This window comes from Urocampus carinirostris, chromosome 6 (assembly GCF_059441175.1).
Source record: "Urocampus carinirostris isolate Australia breed hairy pipefish chromosome 6, RoL_Ucar_1.0, whole genome shotgun sequence".
In the NCBI taxonomy this organism is placed as follows: domain Eukaryota; kingdom Metazoa; phylum Chordata; class Actinopteri; order Syngnathiformes; family Syngnathidae; genus Urocampus; species Urocampus carinirostris.
In genome coordinates this window covers 17,563,042-17,583,295 of record NC_142354.1, presented here as the reverse complement: position 1 = coordinate 17,583,295, position 20,254 = coordinate 17,563,042, and the positions used below count along the sequence as shown (strand labels likewise).

At 38.6% G+C, this 20,254-nt stretch overlaps 1 protein-coding gene across 4 annotated transcripts in view; it reads left to right on the top strand.

Moving 5' to 3' along the window:
- Positions 1 to 20,254, top strand: part of atg7 (ATG7 autophagy related 7 homolog (S. cerevisiae)) — a 106,612-nt gene that overhangs the window by 31,116 nt on the left and 55,242 nt on the right. For 3 of the 4 annotated variants that reach the window (XM_088338098.1, XM_088338096.1, XM_088338097.1), the window contains exons 8-16: positions 984 to 1,072; positions 1,818 to 1,939; positions 2,355 to 2,445; positions 4,794 to 4,938; positions 5,020 to 5,178; positions 10,193 to 10,387; positions 13,823 to 14,062; positions 15,314 to 15,429; positions 16,720 to 16,795. In XM_088338098.1, the coding sequence (XP_088194224.1) occupies positions 984 to 1,072; positions 1,818 to 1,939; positions 2,355 to 2,445; positions 4,794 to 4,938; positions 5,020 to 5,178; positions 10,193 to 10,387; positions 13,823 to 14,062; positions 15,314 to 15,429; positions 16,720 to 16,795 (1,233 nt within the window). The remainder of the gene's footprint in view (positions 1 to 983; positions 1,073 to 1,817; positions 1,940 to 2,354; positions 2,446 to 4,793; positions 4,939 to 5,019; positions 5,179 to 10,192; positions 10,388 to 13,822; positions 14,063 to 15,313; positions 15,430 to 16,719; positions 16,796 to 20,254) is intronic. The other variant, XM_088338099.1, reaches the window with a different exon arrangement.

Genomic DNA, 20,254 nt, shown 5'->3' with positions numbered 1-20,254 from the left:
ATAGGTCAGTCAAACTTTATTAATAGATAACAAACAAGCTTTCCACAACTCCATTCACTCCCAAAATGAACAAACAGCTGTTTTATTATTTTCTCTGAGGTAAAGCATTTTCGTGACACATCTTTAACATCTTTGAACAACAGCAAGGCATAACATTTTACTTTTCCTCCATTTAGTCAACCGTCTGATACTGTTATGGTAAATTAAACGTGAGTGCAATCGCAATATAGTGACACTCGTAATGTGCAAAAACAATAACAAGTGCAAAACAATAACAATAAAGAAATAACATAATACTGTAAAATGTAAAACGTAAACAGCTCATCCTCATGCTTCTTCCACTTCCGCAACATTGATTCATTAATGTTAAACTCTCTTGCTGCTGCTCTATTTCTGTGTTTTACTGCGTGACTGATCACCTTGAGTTTAAACTCTGCGTTGTAAGCGTGTCTCTTAATAGGAGCCATTTCAGGGTCTTTATACAAACGCACAAATAAAAGAGAATCGTTGTTTAATATTTCCCAGTATGCACAGCGCACTTCTTCTACGCGAAAAATGGAGTCGGTGGCTGCTTCTCTTAGTTGCGAGACCTTGCAATTCAATATTGATCCATATATAAGGCGCACCGGATTATAAGGTGCATAGTCAGCTTATTTTTTTTAAATCAGATTTTATGTGCGCCTTATAGTGCGGAAAATACGGTAGTTACTATTTTGCATTTGATACCAGTTGGAATGTGAACAAAAACATTTGCAGTACTGAATCAAGACGTCATGTGGTTAAATGGTTAAACATGCACGCTTCTGGAATACGATAGAATGCAAGAGTAGTTGAGGACAACACAATCATTGGAAAAATGTGTAGTCTCCTTGTACTGTGTGGCTAGCAAACACTCTTTCCACAAGGCTACCATGTTGTTTTGCTCAGCATGCATTTTTGACACATAAAACAATGCAAAATCATAATAGAATGTTGTCTTCTAGGTATCCCTGGGAGTGTATGACCCATGCACTCTGGCTCAACATCCAGGATGGCCTCTGAGAAATCTGTTGGTCCTCTTAGCTGGCCAACGGTAAAAACTTTGTGTTTGTGTGTGCAGATTTGTAAGGTTTGAGTTCGTTCTTGGTGAAATTAGCATTGTTTACTGTTGTAGAAGGTTTAATTGGCTTGCAATATGGATACAATTCATTGAAAATATAGCATAACTTATTCGTTTTGGCCAATGTCAAACAAATATCATGCAAAACGAAAAAAAAGTAATTGGTTCCATTTTGTACCGATATTTAATACACTATATGCAAAAACGGAGTCTCACAAGCCTTGGTGTCGTCGCGCTCTGTTACTAGATGCAAACAAGTCTGAATTTTGTCTTTTTTCAGTCTGGTTGTTGTTAAACTCCATTTATTCCTTCATTAGTTTGCACATGTTCAAAAAAGATTTTGGTTACATATTCGTTTGAGGAATTGACTACAACCTTTTTGCAACCTAATAAGTTTTGCCCTAAACAACATACGACACTTCTATGTTCTTATTTTGCAATCAGTCACTCACTGGTTCCCTTTTCCCTAACCCATGTGCCTAGCCACGTTTTTAAAAAGAAAGGATTTATGATCTACAGAATGTCTCATTTGTTGATGTTTCATCTGCAGTTTGAATGTTGTCATATGAATGTGATTATTCCATACTGATAAGGGAAAAATGTTGCCCCTTTTTATGACCTAAGCAATTTTTTTTTGTCATAGTTTACCAATTGTCCTTCATTTCATGCTTGATGAAGACCACATTGTATACATGCTAATTATGCATTTATTTAATAGGGGTGCAAAGGTGGACACGGTGGAGGTGTTGTGTTTCAGGGACAGAACTCTGCAGGGAAGCCGCTCCATTCAGCACAGTGTGATTTTTCATGTCAAATTACCTGAACTTCAATTCGACTCTGGTAATCTTTCGACTGCCTTCATGTGTGTCTCAATGATTGAATTGTTATCTGCTCTTTCTTTCCCCTTTTTGTACTAAATGAATTTATGAATGCCATGTGTCGTTGTCTTCACACATGTCTAAATTCAAACGAACCTTCAAGATATTTTTGCGCACATCTGATGAATTAGTGATGAATTTATAATAGCGAGACGGGAATCATGGCACACTGTGATCTGGGAGGATTTTTTTCTATTTCTGATGAGTTCAAATGAGGCATCTTCGTTGAAATGCCATCTGCTTCACTTTCTAAAAGCTTGATAATTGGCTCGTACGTGACAAATCCACATAATGACAATAAACTAATCGGCGTTTGCCATCTGAAGTTACATCTCTTGTTCACTTTTGTTGAGTTCACTTTTTCTTTATGTCCACAGAATGTCCCAAAAGTGTTGGCTGGGAGAAGAATGCCAAAGGAGTAATGGGACCACGGATGGTCAACCTCAGTGAATGTATGGATCCCAAAAGGTACTAATTTAATAAATACAACCGCATTAAATTTTGGGAAAAGCTGTATTATTATACACTTTCAATGGTTACTGGCACCGCAGAATGAGGTCTCTAGGCGAGTAAGCCACCTCACTGAAAACTAGCATTCCATAGTGAGTTATCTTTGACCTGTCCAAGGTATGTTCCTCCGATCATCTCAAAGTCAACTGGAAATGTTTACAAGCAAGATACAGTATATAATCAAATGTTTTTCTGTTTAGTTCTCAGTGTGTTAGGAGATGGTGTGTGAGTTTGGCTATGTCTGTGTTTTTTATGTTTTATAAGGCATATCTATGTACAGTGGGACCTCGGTTATCGCGGTTAATGGGGACCAAAACCACCCGCGATAAGTGAAAATCTGCAAAGTAGCGACGCCCCTCCAAAAAGGAAAAAAGAAAAAATCTCATCTCATTATCTGCACCGCTTATCCTTATTAGGGTCGCGGGGGGGCTGGAGCCCATCCCAGCCATCTCCGGGCAGTGGGCAGGGGACACCCTGAACTGGTTGCCAGCCAATCGCAGCTGCAAATCACATTAGTTCTCGCAGCTATCTGAGTTCTTCATCGAGGTACGAGCCGAGTGATCCACCGCTAAGAGTCGTACAGCTGGGCGATTTTCTGTCCGCCCGGGACGATCGGAGACAAATTCACGACAGGGTTTATATTTGCGCCGCACCGCGAGTGCCGTTTGGTCGCTTCCGCGAGCGAGCCCCGAACTTGCGGCGCGGGTACTTTCGGGCGCAATACGCACGACACCGCGACAAGCCGGGTGCTGGGCGCAAAGGCCGGCGCCCAGCGTCTCCCGCCCGGGCCGCGATGGCTCTACATGGCGCTAAACGGCCCTCGGGGGAAAGGGGTAGCTGGGGGGACCTGTGGGGTTAGGGGGGGCGGTGAAGCGGAAGCCGCACCGAAACCACGCGCTGGGAAACGAGAACGGCGCGCCGTGCTAGGGTCATCGGCCGAGAGGGATTCCCGCAAAAAGTCAAAATCTGCAAAGTAGCGACGCCCCTTCAAAATATATATATATATAAAATAAATTAAAAAAACAAAACCGAAAAAAATAAAATAATAATATATATATATATATATTATTAATTATTATTATTATTATTTTTTTTTAACCATTACAAGGTCCCACTGTATTGTAAACTCCTGACTACAAAGCGCACATAGTTTAAAGACTCGCTTTTGATTTGAACAATTTTTATTGACACTTTTAACAGAAAATAAACAATGTGAGGTTTGAACAATTTTTATCGACACTTATAACAGCAATTAAATACATTCACAATTTCATTATATCATAAAGACGCAGGCTCAAATATAAGAGTCTCTGCACTGGATTATAGGCTGCAAGCTTAAAGAGCCATAAATATGAACTTATTCACAGCCATCTCTTGCTTTTCAAGCCTGCTTGCTATAAGGACACATTTCATAGAAAATATACCTAGTCATCACCTTTTGCTGCTAAACGCCAATGGCGCCATGCCCTGCACACCTGAGGCTGCTTTCAACTTTGTTGTCTTTGGTTCTGCTCCAAGTTGTTTACGTCACATAGTTTCAGGTCATGTGACCTTTCAAGATGGCAATAACATATTTACTACCGCGCCAAAAGAAAAGACGAATGAGATTCCGTCGCATAAAATGTGAGCCCCATATTTCTAGACTCAAGAAAAAAAAAATGCAATGGAGAAGAGTACCAGATTGCACTTACATGTCTTTTTCTGTTGTTGTCATTGGTGTTTTTTTTTTTCTGCAATGGACCAAATCGCATTAACTTTTTATCGCTCCCCGAAGATTAAAGGAAACTTCAGCGACCTGAAATTAAAAAGATACGGAAAGAGAAGTGTAACGTTTTTGATAGTTAACTTTTACTGCTGTTCCATTTGGATGAATAAATGGAAGAATTTATTTTGGGATGAAAGAGTTGAAATATTGTGAGTATGTTCTAAATGTCGAAAAAAGAACAGTCTAACCTCTCATTTTGCTCCTGTTATGTATTATATGAATCATTTTGGCAAAAACATGGACTAATTTATTCCAAAGGGCGTCAAATGTTTCCAGATCTCAACGCAGTGTTTTGTATTTAGAGTGTATGTGCTGTGGAAAACAGTAGCTTACCATTTTCCTCAGCGCCAAAATGATTAAATATGTTTTATACCTGACGCCGCAAAAGTAATAAACTGCTCTTTATTTAAAAAGCCGCAGTTTAAAAAGGTATAAAAAATGTAGTAACTTGTTGTCCGGAATTTACATTATGTTCACACTTGAATGTTCCTTTAAGTATCTTTTGTCGAGTTTGTTAAATTGTGGTATCTTTTTCCTCCAGGCTTGCCGAATCATCTGTCGATCTCAACCTGAAACTGATGCGATGGAGACTAGTCCCTTCACTAGACCTGGACAAGGTAATCAGCACCAAGTGTCTTTTGTTGGGAGCTGGAACGCTTGGCTGCAATGTCGCTAGGACCCTAATGGTGAGGCTCAACTAGATAGAAGTAGTTCCTTATCACAAGTAAAACACACACACACACAGATTTGCCTCTCTACTCGTCTAGGGATGGGGAGTAAGACACATCACCTTTGTGGACAACGCAAAAATTTCCTACTCCAATCCGGTGCGACAGCCTCTCTATGAGTTTGAAGACTGTCTCGGAGGAGGAAAGGCCAAAGCTAGTGCTGCCGTCGAGCGACTCACTAAAATCTTCCCTGGTGTGGTGAGTTTACTTAACTCGATTAATATCTGGGCACACTTACACAAACTGTTGATTATACAACTTTTTGACTTCATGAAGGCAGCATGGATAGATGAGGAACACATTTCGACACATTATACAGTGTTCATTTTACCTCTGAAAAGTGATGGGTCCCGGGGACTCGTATGCTCAAAAATCTCTGGGTCCCCAAAATTTTGTGTTATCGAGGTTGAAATTGTAAAATGGCGACAAATATATAATATAAATCTATATATGAAACAAGTCCCAGAGATCGCCTTATTTGAACACTAACGCCTACAATCTTTTTCCAAGTGCATATTAGGGCTGCAAGATTTTGGGAAAAAACATAAATGCGAATTTTTCAATGCCTTTAGCAATTTTAAAGCAATTTTAAAGCAATGTGCATTTGTTTGTGCTAGTTAAGTCATTTTTGTGAGTGGGGTGGATAATTAGTGGGGAAAAAAATAAAAATACTAATAATATTGAAACTTTTTTATTTGTAAAGACTTCGAAGAAATTGTCCGGTCCAAATTGTCCAGAGGTGTGAATGAGCGAGCTAATTGTCTGTCCCTGTGTGCCCTGCGACTGGCTGGCAACCAGTTCAGTTTTAATCATCACAGTTTATTGTTGATACAAAACAGTTATCACTTCAAGATTTTTCAGTTCACAACAATATTGTACAAAATAATAATATTACTGAAATAATTATGTTATGTATTCTCATTCAGTTTTAATCATCACAGTTAATTGGTAATACAAAGCAGTTATCACTTCAGCTTTTTCAGTTCACAATATTGTACATTATACAAAATAATAGTGTTGAAATAATAATCTATATTTTTTTTCAGTTTTAATCATCACAGTCAATTGGTAATACAAAGCAGTTATCACTTCAGATTTTTCAGTTCATATATTCTTCGTGGTTTGCTGTCCCGCCACAGTTTTAATGCCTTCTCAAGGTCCAATCCATGATCATCCTCCTCATAGCGTAACCAGGAATCTATTTAAGTCCTTTTCTTGCTAGGAGTAATTTTTTCGTTTATTTTCTTTCGTCGAATCGTTCGCTTCATCACATGTGTTTTTACCTTGCCTCCGTGATCTTGCAAAGAATTTCTCCACCTTTTTCTTGTGCCGGAATTATTGCCGTTATCACTTTCTGCATTATGTTTCGACTTATTACTGACACTGAAGAAATTACCAATTTTGTTTTGATTTTCACCTTCCCTCGACAACAACCACCACAAAGATGATATAATCTCGAAGCAACGAGATCTCGTTTGCCGAGATCGGCGTGCAGACGAACACTCGAACCGCGAGACCAAAACAACAATGGTGGATCTGCCTGACGAAAAGTTTGGAGTGCGATAAATCTTTGTTAAAAAAAAAAAAAGTAATCAGGTAATAATGACAATTCTGTGTCAAAGAAGTTGCGACCCAAGGACGCACGTTGATTTGACACTATGCGTCCCCAGCAAAAATGATGCGTCTAGGACGCGGGCAAACGAGAACACTGATTATAGAATGATAAAAGTGCCAGCAATGCAACTGTTGCTTCTTGATGCCTGTTGGAAGTTATTTAAACGGTCCTTTAGGACAAATATCAAATTACCTCTTTCAAGCGACAGCACTGATAAGTTATCCAATTGTCCCTGCTCTTCTCCTATATGTTTTGCATTTTTCAATCAGTTTTTGTGTGTGTGTTTATTTTAAAGTGATTTGATGTCATTTCAGTTTAAATATGTTATCAAAGCTGGTCAAGTCATGTTTATTTGTATAGCCCTTTATCACAAGGAGTTTTAAAGGGCTGCACAGACCACATATTAGTGCAGACTACACCATCCCCTGATCTAAAACCTACATGAGGACAAAAAAATAAATAAAAATCTTTGCGTAGCAATGAAAACTGATGTTGTACTTGTGAATAATATCACCCAAAGGAAGAATGTAAATGCTGGAAAGAAGTGGGCCAAGTACTGAACCCTGTGGAACACCGCAGTTAGCGCTAAAAGAATGGATTAAAACCAAATGTGTCAGTTAGAGACCGAAACGCAACAGTAGGCGAACTAAGTGGGGAATTCACGTGAATGTTAATGTCTCCCATAATTATATTTTTTGTCTGCATGGTTTACTAGGTCAGACAACAGTTCAGAGAATTCATCTATGAAAACTGAGTGGTCCTGGGGCGCAATAAGTTGAAACCTTATACAGTTGTGAACTCTAAATCGTGTCTGGTGCTTGAAACTATTTTGTAGCTTTACATGTAACGGATACATGTGAATGTACTAATACATTTTATTTGCTGAAATTGATTGACAGCAGTGTCATTTTAAAGAACATATCCATAAACGTAAACAGATATTAAAAACCCTTTTAACGTTTACATGAATGATTTGTTGGTTCAAAAAACAAGCTCGGATGAAACATTCTTTTTACCTACATATATCAATTTGCACAATTCTTATTACTTATCTTTGCATTGATATATTTTCCATGGTCTGTCAGCAATTATATTTTAATTGCGCTTTGCTTCTAAGATCAATCACTGACAACCCTTTATGCCGGATGACCCTTCCATTTTCCCTTATCGATCAAATAACATCAATTAAAATCTTTCCAAAAATAAATTGCCTTCTCAATATGAGACCTACTCATCCCAAGCCATCCCGTTTTTTAGTCTTGCGATTCAATTATATCTAAATTCTTCAATCTTTCTATTCAGTAAGTGGTTGCATGGTAAACCCTCAAAATAACCCACATGTAAAAAGTAGCTCAGATCATAAGTCAGACTCCAGTTTTATCTAAAACAGTACATCCCCCATTTAAATGAATACAATTCTTTAGATTTGATTATATTTTTGGAAAATCCTAAAAAGAAATCCCCAAAAAGAAAAAGGAAATGGCCAGCTCTGATCTGAGACCCATCTTCTCAATGACCCTGGGATTTTGTAAGATTTGACAACATGCATGTTTTTTTGAGCAGTTTTTCAGAATGCGAATTTATATAACAAGGCAAAGAACAGTCTGATGAGATCAAATTTAGCGTGAGTTTCAATAAGCACAGAGTAAGTCACCTTTTCTCTTTCCATAATCACTTGCTGTCCCAAATAACAAATACATTATCTGCACCTTGGTGTAACAAATCTGCAATATCAAAGTCACATTACACCAGCCTTTGGAATTAGTAATGAGGACTAAATATTTAGTAAAGATTAGAAGTTATGACATTTAGTCATTTTTGTCTTTGTTGTCCTGGAATTAAGAGTGAATGTCTTGTTTGCATTTCCAGTGTAGTGTATTTATTTAATGTCTCAGAATAGTAAATCATGCATTCCATTGCACAATGCTGGATCCCTCAAGACATAGCCAGGTACCTGTTCATGACTCAACTTTTTTTTTTACCAAAAACTGCATTCATGTTGACACCCCCTTCAGTAAAGTGTGAGTTATGTGATAAGACTATTAATACGACCGCCCCAACCGGCTAAATCCTTCTACTTAAAACAGGGAATCTTAGAGTGGTAATGGGGGTATTTTGGCATTGTAATAATTACATGTTGTTAGAATGTCGATTTATGTGTTTAACAGAGGCAAGTGATCTTTTTAATCCTAACAGCCAATTCTTGATGATATGCTTCCAACTTGAAATATACTGTAACTTGTGCTTCAGCCTCCTCTAAAAGTTTTGCAGCACTTGCGTCAATGTGACATTAAAGTTCAAGGCTTAATGGCTTCCCACTTTGGAGGGAATGACTGTCTGAGTGACATTTTCTCTGGTTAAGATGTTGCTTGTCCTACTTGTATCTCCTTTGCTTTTTTTTATCAAAAAATAACCGCGTTGCCATTTAACTTTGGTCTGCCAGGTTACTAATAATTGAAGATTGACACATACGTTTTTGTTTTTACTTGAAGGGTAATTTAAAATATTCATATGAAATAAAGCTCCTACTTATATAGTAGTTGTAAACATAACAATACAAATCTAACTATTGCATTTGAAACATATTTAAATGTAGTATTCATAACATATGCTTTAAAACATATTTTCAAAATTCAATTGTCCACAGACCTAGTGTGTGAAGGTGTTTCCCGATCTTAACATTTTGTGTGTTTCAGTGCCACAGCAGCAACTGGGCAGGCTCGAGGGAAATCTTATTCCAATGGGTCTTTTAGACAGGGGTTAAAATTTCATTTTCTCTGTTCTTCCAATCTTTACTTCAACTAAACGTAATTCATGTGCCATATTGGATTTTTTGAAAAAATCTTTTTCCAATCTATTTCTTTAACGAAAGGATAAATAAATATCAATTGAAAATAATAGGAGTGTATTTGATGCTGATTGACTCTAAAGTTATTTTGAACGCAAGGGAAATCAAACTTTTAAGCATTTAATCACTGTTGCTTCATATGGATTTTAAACACGCACTTTAAAGGCTCTCGTGTCAAGACAGATACATGGTTGTTTTTATTTTAATTTTTTGTTTTATAATTTTTTTAAGAGATGTTTTTTCTTGGCCATGGTAGGTCTGGAAATAGTACAATTGTTTTTGTATTACTCATTGCATTAAGCACAGTTTTGCTTTTTTGCAATCACTATTAGTAGCTCAGGAGGTAGAGCGCTCGTCTTGGGATCAAGGGATCACAGTTCGAATCCCGGCTTGTCCGTGTTACATGTCGAAGTGTCCTTGGGTAAGACACTGAACCCCTAATACCCCCAATAAGCAGGTTAGCGTCTTACATGGCTGCAATACAAGGCCACTATTGGGAAATGTGAAGCACACTGTAAAGTGCTTTGGGAAGTCACTGACTTGAAAAGCGCTATATAAATGCAGATCATTTCATCATTTTATTTCATTACCACAGACATGCAAATAACTGAGTATGAGTTACTTTCAAATTCAAAGTCAACCATTTCTTTTACATGGTTAAATCTTCAATGGATGCAAAAAAATAAGATGAACCCACCGTGTTGAATGAAAATTTCTCTTCCATTTCTTTCAACATATTATCCTGTCAGAACGCAGAAGGCTTCAACATGAGCATTCCTATGCCAGGCCATCCAGTGAATTTCTCCCAAGCCACTCTGGCGCAGGCCCAGAAAGATGTAGAGCAACTGGAGAAGCTCATCTCAGAACATGACGTGGTCTTCTTACTTATGGACACAAGAGAGAGCCGCTGGCTGCCCACCGTGATCGCAGGTAGCAAAAGGAAGGTGAGGATAAACCCTGAATGTAAAATCATGATATAGGTACTGCGGAGGCTTTATGTCTATAGCCTCTGCTAAGTTTGGTCATTTTATATAACAGTTACAAGATGATCTTCTTGTCCGAAATATCAATTTCAAAGTGTTTGGCTATTTTCAGAAGTTGATCCCTGCCCTTAAAATGATAGTTTACATCTAGCGTATCTTATCCACCAGTTTGTACGGCGCATCCCCAAACAATATTTGTTTGATATTATTTTCACTTATTAGGCACACCGCACTATAAGGTGAATGGTATTGAAACCACAGAGAGAGTTAGGCTTGCACAAATAAGTACCCTAATTGTGCTTTGGCATTTATCACTGATTACAATTGCATAACATTGGATGAAACAGGAATCAAACCCGGATCGCACTACATTCTATTTGCTACAACACGACAGAGGACACAGGAAAAGGCATTCATTTTTATCTCATCACATATTATTTTTAGACACTGTACCAAATTCTTGATGTTATTGTTGGGCCACAAGAATATTGTCAGACGTTAAGCTGATCCATGGTACAGAAAAGGCTGGGGACCACTAAATTACCGTATTGTATCGCTGAGTCTTTTACAAAACGCACAGGATTCTGAACTGAATGAAGAGAAATGCATCGTGAGAAGTACTTCGTCATTCTGAACGGAATGAAGAAAAGGGCATTGTGGGAAGAAATTTTGTCATCCTGAAAGATCTTAAAGCATGACCACACATATTCAAAACATTTGTCACTTTCTCCTCTCTTCTTACTCTAAAATATCTGGTACCGTGACTAAAAATGGTGTGCCTTTTTATGCATCACTGGATCCCTGGTGGTCTTGGCGATATGATCCAGGTTCATTTACCGTGAGATACAATGTTGTGCAATTGTGAACAACCGTTCATGTCCCTAGCGGCCTGGTGGTTAAGATTCGGTGCTCTTACCAATGCGACCCTCAATGCCACCAGTGTTATGTATGCAATTATGGATTGTAATTTATCGACTGATCAGTAATTGCACAAATATGACGACGCATTTTCAATTATTTCTGAATGAACTGAAGGGTATTGTAAGGCGCACTAGGGTGGAGCTTATTTTCAAAGTTGCAAAAAGTCACCGTCTTACCCCCTAATTGTGTTCCATTACACAAAAGAACTATCGCTGTGCAGTTTGGTCTAAGTAGAATAAATTTTAGAGGTAGCTCAATTGCTGAGAAGTTTGGCGTTTTCTATCAGTTTTCTTAAATGGGAGTTCTAGAGATGCTGGGATAAGCCCAAGATGTGTAAGTTTATATCTCAAACAATTATTACCCACAAGTTATTACTGAGCACAATCAGTCTAATTCAACTAGTATAATTTCCCTTGACCTACTTTTTGAAGACAAGGCCAACAGACCTTGTTTGTCCTCCAAGAAGTGAATGATATTCAAAGATCAGCATCAGGTAAATATTCCGTACATTCAAACATTTCTCACTTACATAATCTTCCTGATCAAAGCTTGTACAAAATACATTTGTCTCACCATGTTACAGTTTGATATTACATCTGCATAAATAGTCAAGGAACCTAATGGCGAGATTTTCTAATCATCCATATTGCGGGCGGTCTTCCCATGAGCAACATGGTTTCAACTAGATCAATGAAAGAAGTGTATCTGCTTGGTACTTTTGTGTCTGAACTAACTGGAAGCAATCTACCATCAGTCCGCATGGCTCTTGGTTTCTTTCTTTATCAACACTTGGAATTGCACAAACCCATCAGAGCGTCTTCCGCAGTGACAGTGAAAAAAATATCATTTTGGAATAAAGCAAGAAGAAAAACATTTTCAAGAATGGCGTTTGCTAAAAAGAAACATAGGATGACAAATAGCGACACAAAAGCCAAGGAAAGTGAGTGCAAAGAAGAACTTGATGACTTCTTTAACATTGCCCATTGGAGTGTGGAAGGCTCCACCATTTCCAGGGGTCTGCCATTCACTTTGATCAGTCCATTGCCTCTCTTACAGTGGGCGACTGCAGTGGCAGTTTTTTTGCGCCCGAAAACCTGGACAGATTGCAAGGGACCTTTCGTCGGCATGTTTCGTATTCAGCCAGGTTGCCGTACGGAGAGGATGCTAATGCCCATGCTAATTCTCTCGACATTATAACAATTCCAGAAGACAGAGTGTTTTTTGGCTCAAAGAGCAAATGGAACAAAGGGGTCAATGACAGGTGTTGACAAAAAGTTAGCAGAGAAAGAAAAGACCTTGAAACAACACCTAGAATCTGAAGCTGAGCAAAGAATTGCGAATGAGTCAGTTCAATTATGATGTAGCAGTTGAAACGACACCTAGAATCTGAAGCTGAGCAAAGAATTGCGAATGAGTCAGTTCAATTATGATGTAGCAGTTGTAGTTCAGAAGATGATAAACCAGGAACAAGTCATGATATATCAGGTGTTGGTATCTCAAAGAGGAAGAGGCATGAAAAATGTTGTAATGTGAAGGCCTGGATCATGGCACCTCTTGCAATAATTGCCCCTCTCACTGATTTGCAGCTTTTAAAGTCTTTGGTGGAATATTCAAACATTAATGCAGCAATATCTAAGGCTTTCCTTCAGAAATTTTCCAATCACCTGTGGTAGGTAACACCAGAAACGGTTACACTCGCTTGTTTTGGTAATCAAGTCAGTGCATCAACAAAACACCTCATGTTGGCTGCAATGAAAAAATAGGACAACATAGATGAAACTGCTGAACAGTATTTTCATAAGAAGATATCTGTAGATTTAGACTGTTATGAGCAAATGTGTGGAAGACATTGTGTCCTCTGGATCTTGCACTTCAAAATCATGGACCTTCCTGTTGGCTATCTTGATGTTGAACCACAGGAATGGGAATATCGGGATGACTTCAAACAAGCTTTGGAAACTGTTCAGGCAATCGGTGTGATAAATGATCTTGCAGAACTTGGTGTGGCGCTGATTCAGGAATACTGTGGTCAAATCACAAAAGATGAAAATGATCTGCAGCATCTGCTGCAAATTGCTGAAAAACACCGGAAAACTTTTCCTGACAGCCGACTCTAATAAAGGACTGTGTTTTTCTCATTGTTTTTATTATGTACCTAAGCCATCATTATTTTGTGTGTGTAACCAGCTTAATAGGCGCTAATCCAAATTTATATTGTGATTGAGCTACCTGTAAATATCAACTTACATGACTGAAAATTCTGCTGTGTAGTTTTTGGTGGAAATGGAACATTTTTGTAGGGTAAGATAAAATAATACATGAAAAAAATATACTGGTCATATAAGCTCGACCCTCAGGCGCATGTTCCAAATTTGGGCCAATTAGGGTGTTTTCGGGTACGCCTTATAGTCAGGAGAATACGTTATATACAAATTGTAATATCTTTCTCAAATTTCTACATGTCCCTTTTGTAAGTTGGTGGTCAATGCTGCTCTGGGTTTTGACACATTCGTGGTGATGCGCCATGGACTGAAAAAAGCTCACCAAAATGGCAGCGGGGACGCTGACATTTCCCCTTCCTTTTCCTCTGCGTCCTCCTCATCTTCCACCCCAGCTGGCATGACGTCCTCCGTCCCGCCATCTTCTCTGTTTTCCAACATTCCTGGACACAAGCTTGGGTGCTACTTTTGCAACGACGTTGTGGCACCAGGAGATGTAAGATCTCACTTCACACGGTGTCATGTATTTATTTAATATGTAAAAATGTAGGTTTATCCTCACTCATTGAAGGCTTTTCCTAATCTATTGCTTCTTGCATGTACATAATTTCCCAACCTGAATAACAACATAAACTTATCATTCATTAGCAAGGCGTACAAAAACCAAAAATAACAGGTTTGCTTCCTGTTACGAATACTATTACACATTTCCCATTTGTTTTTTTGGTTTGATGCATCTTGTACCACTGGTAAGTCTACATTCTATGGTATTTTACCTAAGAGAAATGATAAAAATAATACAACCATAAACACAATCTCCTAAGGGTACAAAATAATCTGGTTAAAAAAAAAAAGGAAAAATAAATTTGTGTCATCTCCACAAATCTGCTAGTGAAATAGCTATGCTAGTAAGAATTAGGTTGTCAAGGTAAAATATCACAAACCACTAAATAAGTAACACTCGCTTATATCCAATCAATGTTGTATAGTACAGTGCTGTGCATAAATGAGGAGTCGCAATTTTCAACAGTGATAATTGAAACACTAATGGTAAAAGTCAGAATATTAATAGAATTTTCCACTTTGAATTTTTTGAGTCAGACCTAAAAAAGGTCAGGTGTACAGTTACAGTTGTGAATATTAAATTGAGTTTCTCCACTTGCCTTTCTGGTCTGCTCTTTGCTTCTGCTCTCTTTTTTTGTTTTCTCCTCCCACACTGTGTATACACATGAGTCATTTCAGCATTCTTAGTCATTTGGTTTAAAAGACATTCAGCAACACTGCTCCGTGATGTGATTCATGATCAATGTCGGATGCAATTCTTTGTTTTACAGCTGATTCATCTCAAATTATTATTTCGATTTTAAAAAGGGCAGAAAGAGATTGTTCTCCACATTCATGTTTTTATAACGTGTTGTTTTTTGTTTTTTTCCCCCAATTCTGTTGTTTCAATAAAATCCCGGACACAGTGACAATTATAATTGTGGAAATTCATTATAAGTAATCCTAATCGTATGGATGCATGTGTCCTCGCTTTACACATAGTTCACTTTTATTTATTTTGGATTGTCATGCTTTGATTTCTTTTAGGCATTTGCAAGAATATTTGTAAACCATAACATAAGGGAAAACCATAACATAAACCTAGAACATCTTTAAAATTCTATTAAATACTATCAGCATTTAACATTTCGCAATATTTTTTGTTTTTATTTAATTGTTTATATGTGTTTATATATTATTCCAGTCAACCCGGGATCGGACTCTTGACCAGCAGTGCACTGTGAGCCGGCCAGGACTGGCCATGATTGCTGGCGCTCTGGCTGTAGAGATGATGGTATCCGTTTTGCAGCACAGTGAAGGGTGAGCATTTATCTCAGCAAAATCACTCCCGGGCCGCGCGACGGAGCGAGTTCGGCGGACGCGGCGTCACACGGCGCAACGCGAGAAAAAGCGGCGGGCGTGATTGGGGTACCGCCGTAACTGGGGGGAGCCCGCTCGTCCGACGACCCCAGTAGAGCGGCGCGACGACAGGCGGCCGTCCGCGTGCGGCGGGCGAAAGGCGGCGGATGTGCGCGGGACCCCTGTAACTGTGTCGGTGTCGTGCGTATCGTGCCCGAAAGTACCCGCGCTGCGGGTTAGGGGCTTGCTCGCGGGAGAAACCGAACGGCACCCGCGGTAAAAACCCTGTCGTGAATTTGCCTCCGATCGTCCCGGGCGGACGTAAAATTGCCCAGCTGTACGACTCTTAGCGGTAGATCTGTCGGCTCGTGCATCGATGAAGAAGGCAGCTAGCTGCGAGAACTAATGTGATTTGCATCTGCGATTGGCTTGTAACCAGTTCAGGGTGTCCCCTGCCCACTGCCCGGAGATGGCTGGGATGGGCTCCAGCCCCCCCGCGACCCTAATAAGGATGAGCGGTGCAGATGATGAGATTTTTTTTTTTTTTTTTTTTTGAGGGGGCGTCGCTACTTCGCAGATTTTCACTTTTAGCTGGTGGTTTTGCTCCCCAGTGACCGGGTCTAAAAATAAATAAATTAAATATATATATATATATATATATATATATATATATTTAATTTATTTATTTTTGGAAGGTGCGCCGCTACTTCGCGGATTTTCACTTATCGCGGGTAGTTTTGGTCCCCATTAACCGTGATAACCGAGGTCTTACTGTAGTGCAAAATGTTGAGGTATATTTGGTGGCCCAGTTGGCCTCTTATTTGGTCATCTTTAGTGATAGATGATCTTAGATTTGAAAATTGTCCTCAAAGAGTCTTTTTGACCAACTATGGGGCTACCTAACCTGCTGGGACAAAATATTTTTGCAATTAAAATGTGTGTCTGTTGTAAAGACTCAACTACTCATTTTGTTTTTTCGCCATTTTTTTTTTTTTTTGCCTTACTCTGCTTGGCTGCTATTTTCCCCCCATCTTGTCACTATGGTTACTCATCACAGCTTCAAAATCCGAATTACTAAATGTGTGGGTTTTACTTTTTATTATGCGGTAGCTCAGCAAGGGCTTGTCACCTTTTGTTCTTCAGATGCACTTTTCCTGACGTAGGCAATGTTTTATTTGATCCTAATCGCTTATCATTCCTGCATATTTAAAATTGTCACCCTGTATGACCTCCCATCCCCTCCCCTTACAGAGGCTACGCTGTTGCCAGCAGCAGCGATGACCGAATGAATGAACCTCCTACATCGCTTGGCCTTGTTCCGCATCAGGTACTGGCATTCAAAATCAACATGCAATTTCACCAATATACTGTACTTCAAATCAAACTCACTGATTGTTGTTTTTTCTGAGCTAAAATGCACACCTAAAAATCCTCAATTTAGCCAGAAATTTGAAAGTGTACATTATAATCCGGTGTGCTTTGTATGCCCAAGGGATAAGATTAGAAATCCATACAGTAGTTAAAGCTATGCGTCACCATACAAGGTTTTACGGCAGCACAATTTTTGATTAAATGGATAAACATCGCTGAACTACTTTGCAAATCATTGTATGCAACGGGAAACAAACCATTGAAGTGACGACAATGGTACAACTGGTATACGACCAGGCATTGGACCTTATCTCATTATAACCCAATTTTACTTGCAGTGCCAGAGACGCAGATTTGCATAGTACATTCTCATAGGTTAAACTGTGTCTCCCCTTCTTCATCAACAAATGTTAGAGTATGTAGAAAACAAAAATACCATATTAGCTATTTTACGTATGAATACATATTAAACCAAGAGGTTATTGACGGACAGGTGAAGTAGAGAGACCAATCAGGATGCACTATGCAACTCAGTGTTGTGGCAATGTGAGTAGAAAAAAATAAATAAAGCCAGTTGTACTTCCAACAAGTGAAAGTATTTCAAGAATAATTATAATTTAAATTAATACTATGGTATATACCATGTATATACATGTATTTTTTATCACTAGCTGATGGTAAAAATTAGCCACTGTTATAAACTAGTTGCCCTTTTACAGATAAATCTACAGTTATGGTGATTATTTTTAGAATGAACTAATTATTGGTTAGTAATTTCAAAAAGGAAGTTTACCAACATTCTTTTTGAATACAATAAATCACTAATACAATAAAAATAAAACATACATGCAACACGTTTTACATTTTAGATACAAAAATATACTAACTATGAAACCAGATTTTGTTTTTCTCTAAATATAAACAGACATTTTTACACTGTCCTATATATAAATTAAAGCAAAAGGTGTTTTGATTTACTTTTTTATTTCATTCCAAAAAATTAAAAAGAGAACTGACTCTTCAAAATCATAAAATCTAATAAAGAAAACATTTTTACAAAATATTTGCATCCTAACAGTTCTAAACAATTAATGGAAAGGTGTTGAGCGTAAATACAACAGAACTGCACTTGAGACATGAACTATACTGGGTTTGAAAAAAAAAAACGGTGTTAATAAGTAAAATTTGACCATGCAAATGTACATTATTCAAAATAAATCTCTTTTTGCATTGTTAACACCCTCTCACAGGGGTAGCTATAGCTGCGCTCACTGTGGGTTTCGTTTGTGTGCATGTATGTAAGTCGTTTATAATGTTTTAAGAGCTTGTGATGCATCATATTTATGCCCACAATAATAATAATAATAATAATAATTTCCTTGTATTGTCATTCTGTGTAACTATGTACACAGAACGAAATGTCGATTGCATCTGACCCGATGCAGCCGCAGCCAAGAGAGGGCGCCGCCGACCACTTTTTAAGTCTTAGGAATGACTCGGCCGGGGCGCGAACCCGAACCTCCCAGTCTCAAAGCGGGCGCCTTACCATCTAGGCTACTGAGCTCTGCGGGGTTAACTTCATGTAAACTAACCAAATAATGACAGAGGATACACACAAAACGTTCGATAGATGCACACAGCTTTATTCATATTATTTTTTTCATTAATTTTCACCTACAACCTAAGTTGGTTACTTCTTTATGCACAAATCCAAGCTGTGATCTTTTGCAACAATTTTAGGTGTTAGATATCTCACTTGACAGTTGCACTGTCATCATCGTCTTTGTCACTTTGTATTCATGGCACTGACAAATTGCTCATGATGTTCAGCATCATGTTGATCAACAAACACTTGGAAATTGCTGCTGTGTGTGCGTAGTTAAAGGCGATGATGATAAAGATTGCTGGTGATGTGATGAATGATCAAGGTTTTTTTTTCACCCTTCATAAATGTTGCCTTAATGTTGTGTGCCACTAAGAGTGGCACTGTTTTTTAGGGTTGCAGTGACTGCTTGTGGCATTGGGATGATAGTGCATGTATTGCTTTTGCTAATTTATGGTACAACTACAGATATTAATATGGCTGATCAGTATTATACATTTTCTGTAGAAATAGAACTATGCATTTTATTATTAGGATTCTTAGTATTTTCGCAGGCAATGTTTCTATTTTTTAAAAGATTTGAACTATAAGCCCATTTATCGTTAAATCACTCCTTAATTCAACAAAATATCTCATCTCATCAGCCGTACCGCTTATCCTCATTAGGGTCGCGGGGGGGCTGGAGCCCATCCCAGCCATCTCCGGGCAGTGGGCAGGGGACACCCTGACCTGGTTGCCAGCCAATCGCAGGGCACACAGGGACAGACAACTCATTTGCTCATTCACACCTAGGGACAATTTGGACCAATTCACCTGAAATGCATGTTTTTGGAACGTGGGAGGAAACCGGAGTGCCCGGAGGAAACCCATGCAAGCACGGGGAGAACATACAAACTCCGCACTGGAGCTGGATTTGAACCCACGACAGGTTCCCATGACATGAACTGTGCCGCACAAGCGCTAACCACTGCGCCACCGTGCTGCCTTAACAAAATATGCACATGGTAAATCATTGTTAAAGGTAAAATTCCTGAATGGCTATTGTTATGTTGCATAATCTAGTTTCATCCCTATAAATGTTACAACTTTAAATTTTCAATTCAAATATATTTTTTGTCATATTCTATTTTTTCACCCCAAATAATTGTTCACCTTCATGAAAATTTAAGTACTGTAACAACTTACTCTAAACATCTCCAATTTCCAACATTAATCACTCTGGTTCCAACTTAAATTCTTCTCTGACTCACAGATTAAGCAAATCGCCAGACAACTTCAAATTGTATTAGTTTATTTACACAAATTCTATGGTTGTTCTCATAATATAGACTCCTTTCTGTGTTTGTAAACAAGTTTGACGAAGCCAAACGGCGCACATTGGCAGAACGGCGGGATTCCTGTCAGGTTGTACTAGCCGATAGACATAAATTGATCGTAGAACTCAACGTCTCAAAAATGCGCAAAATATGTGCAAGCAGCAAGATGAGGACTTCATGTAATTGTTCTAACTCAACAACAACAATAATAATCAGTGCTAAAAATTGGCACTTTTCCACTACATGGTTCCAGCTCGCCTCGCCCGTTTTGGTTTTTCATTATGAAAAAGAACCATGGTACTTGGTACCACCTCCGTCAAGGTTCCAAAACAAGTTCCGGGACTAAAACGTGATGCTGGTCACTGCCGGCCATTGATTGGTCAGAGAGGATCTTTCCAGAAAGCTTCAGCTAAAACCAAGCGTGTCCGCATATTACCCGAACCAAATAAAATATTTTTTTTCCCCGATTTATGGCCACGCGTAATTCTGCCATGTC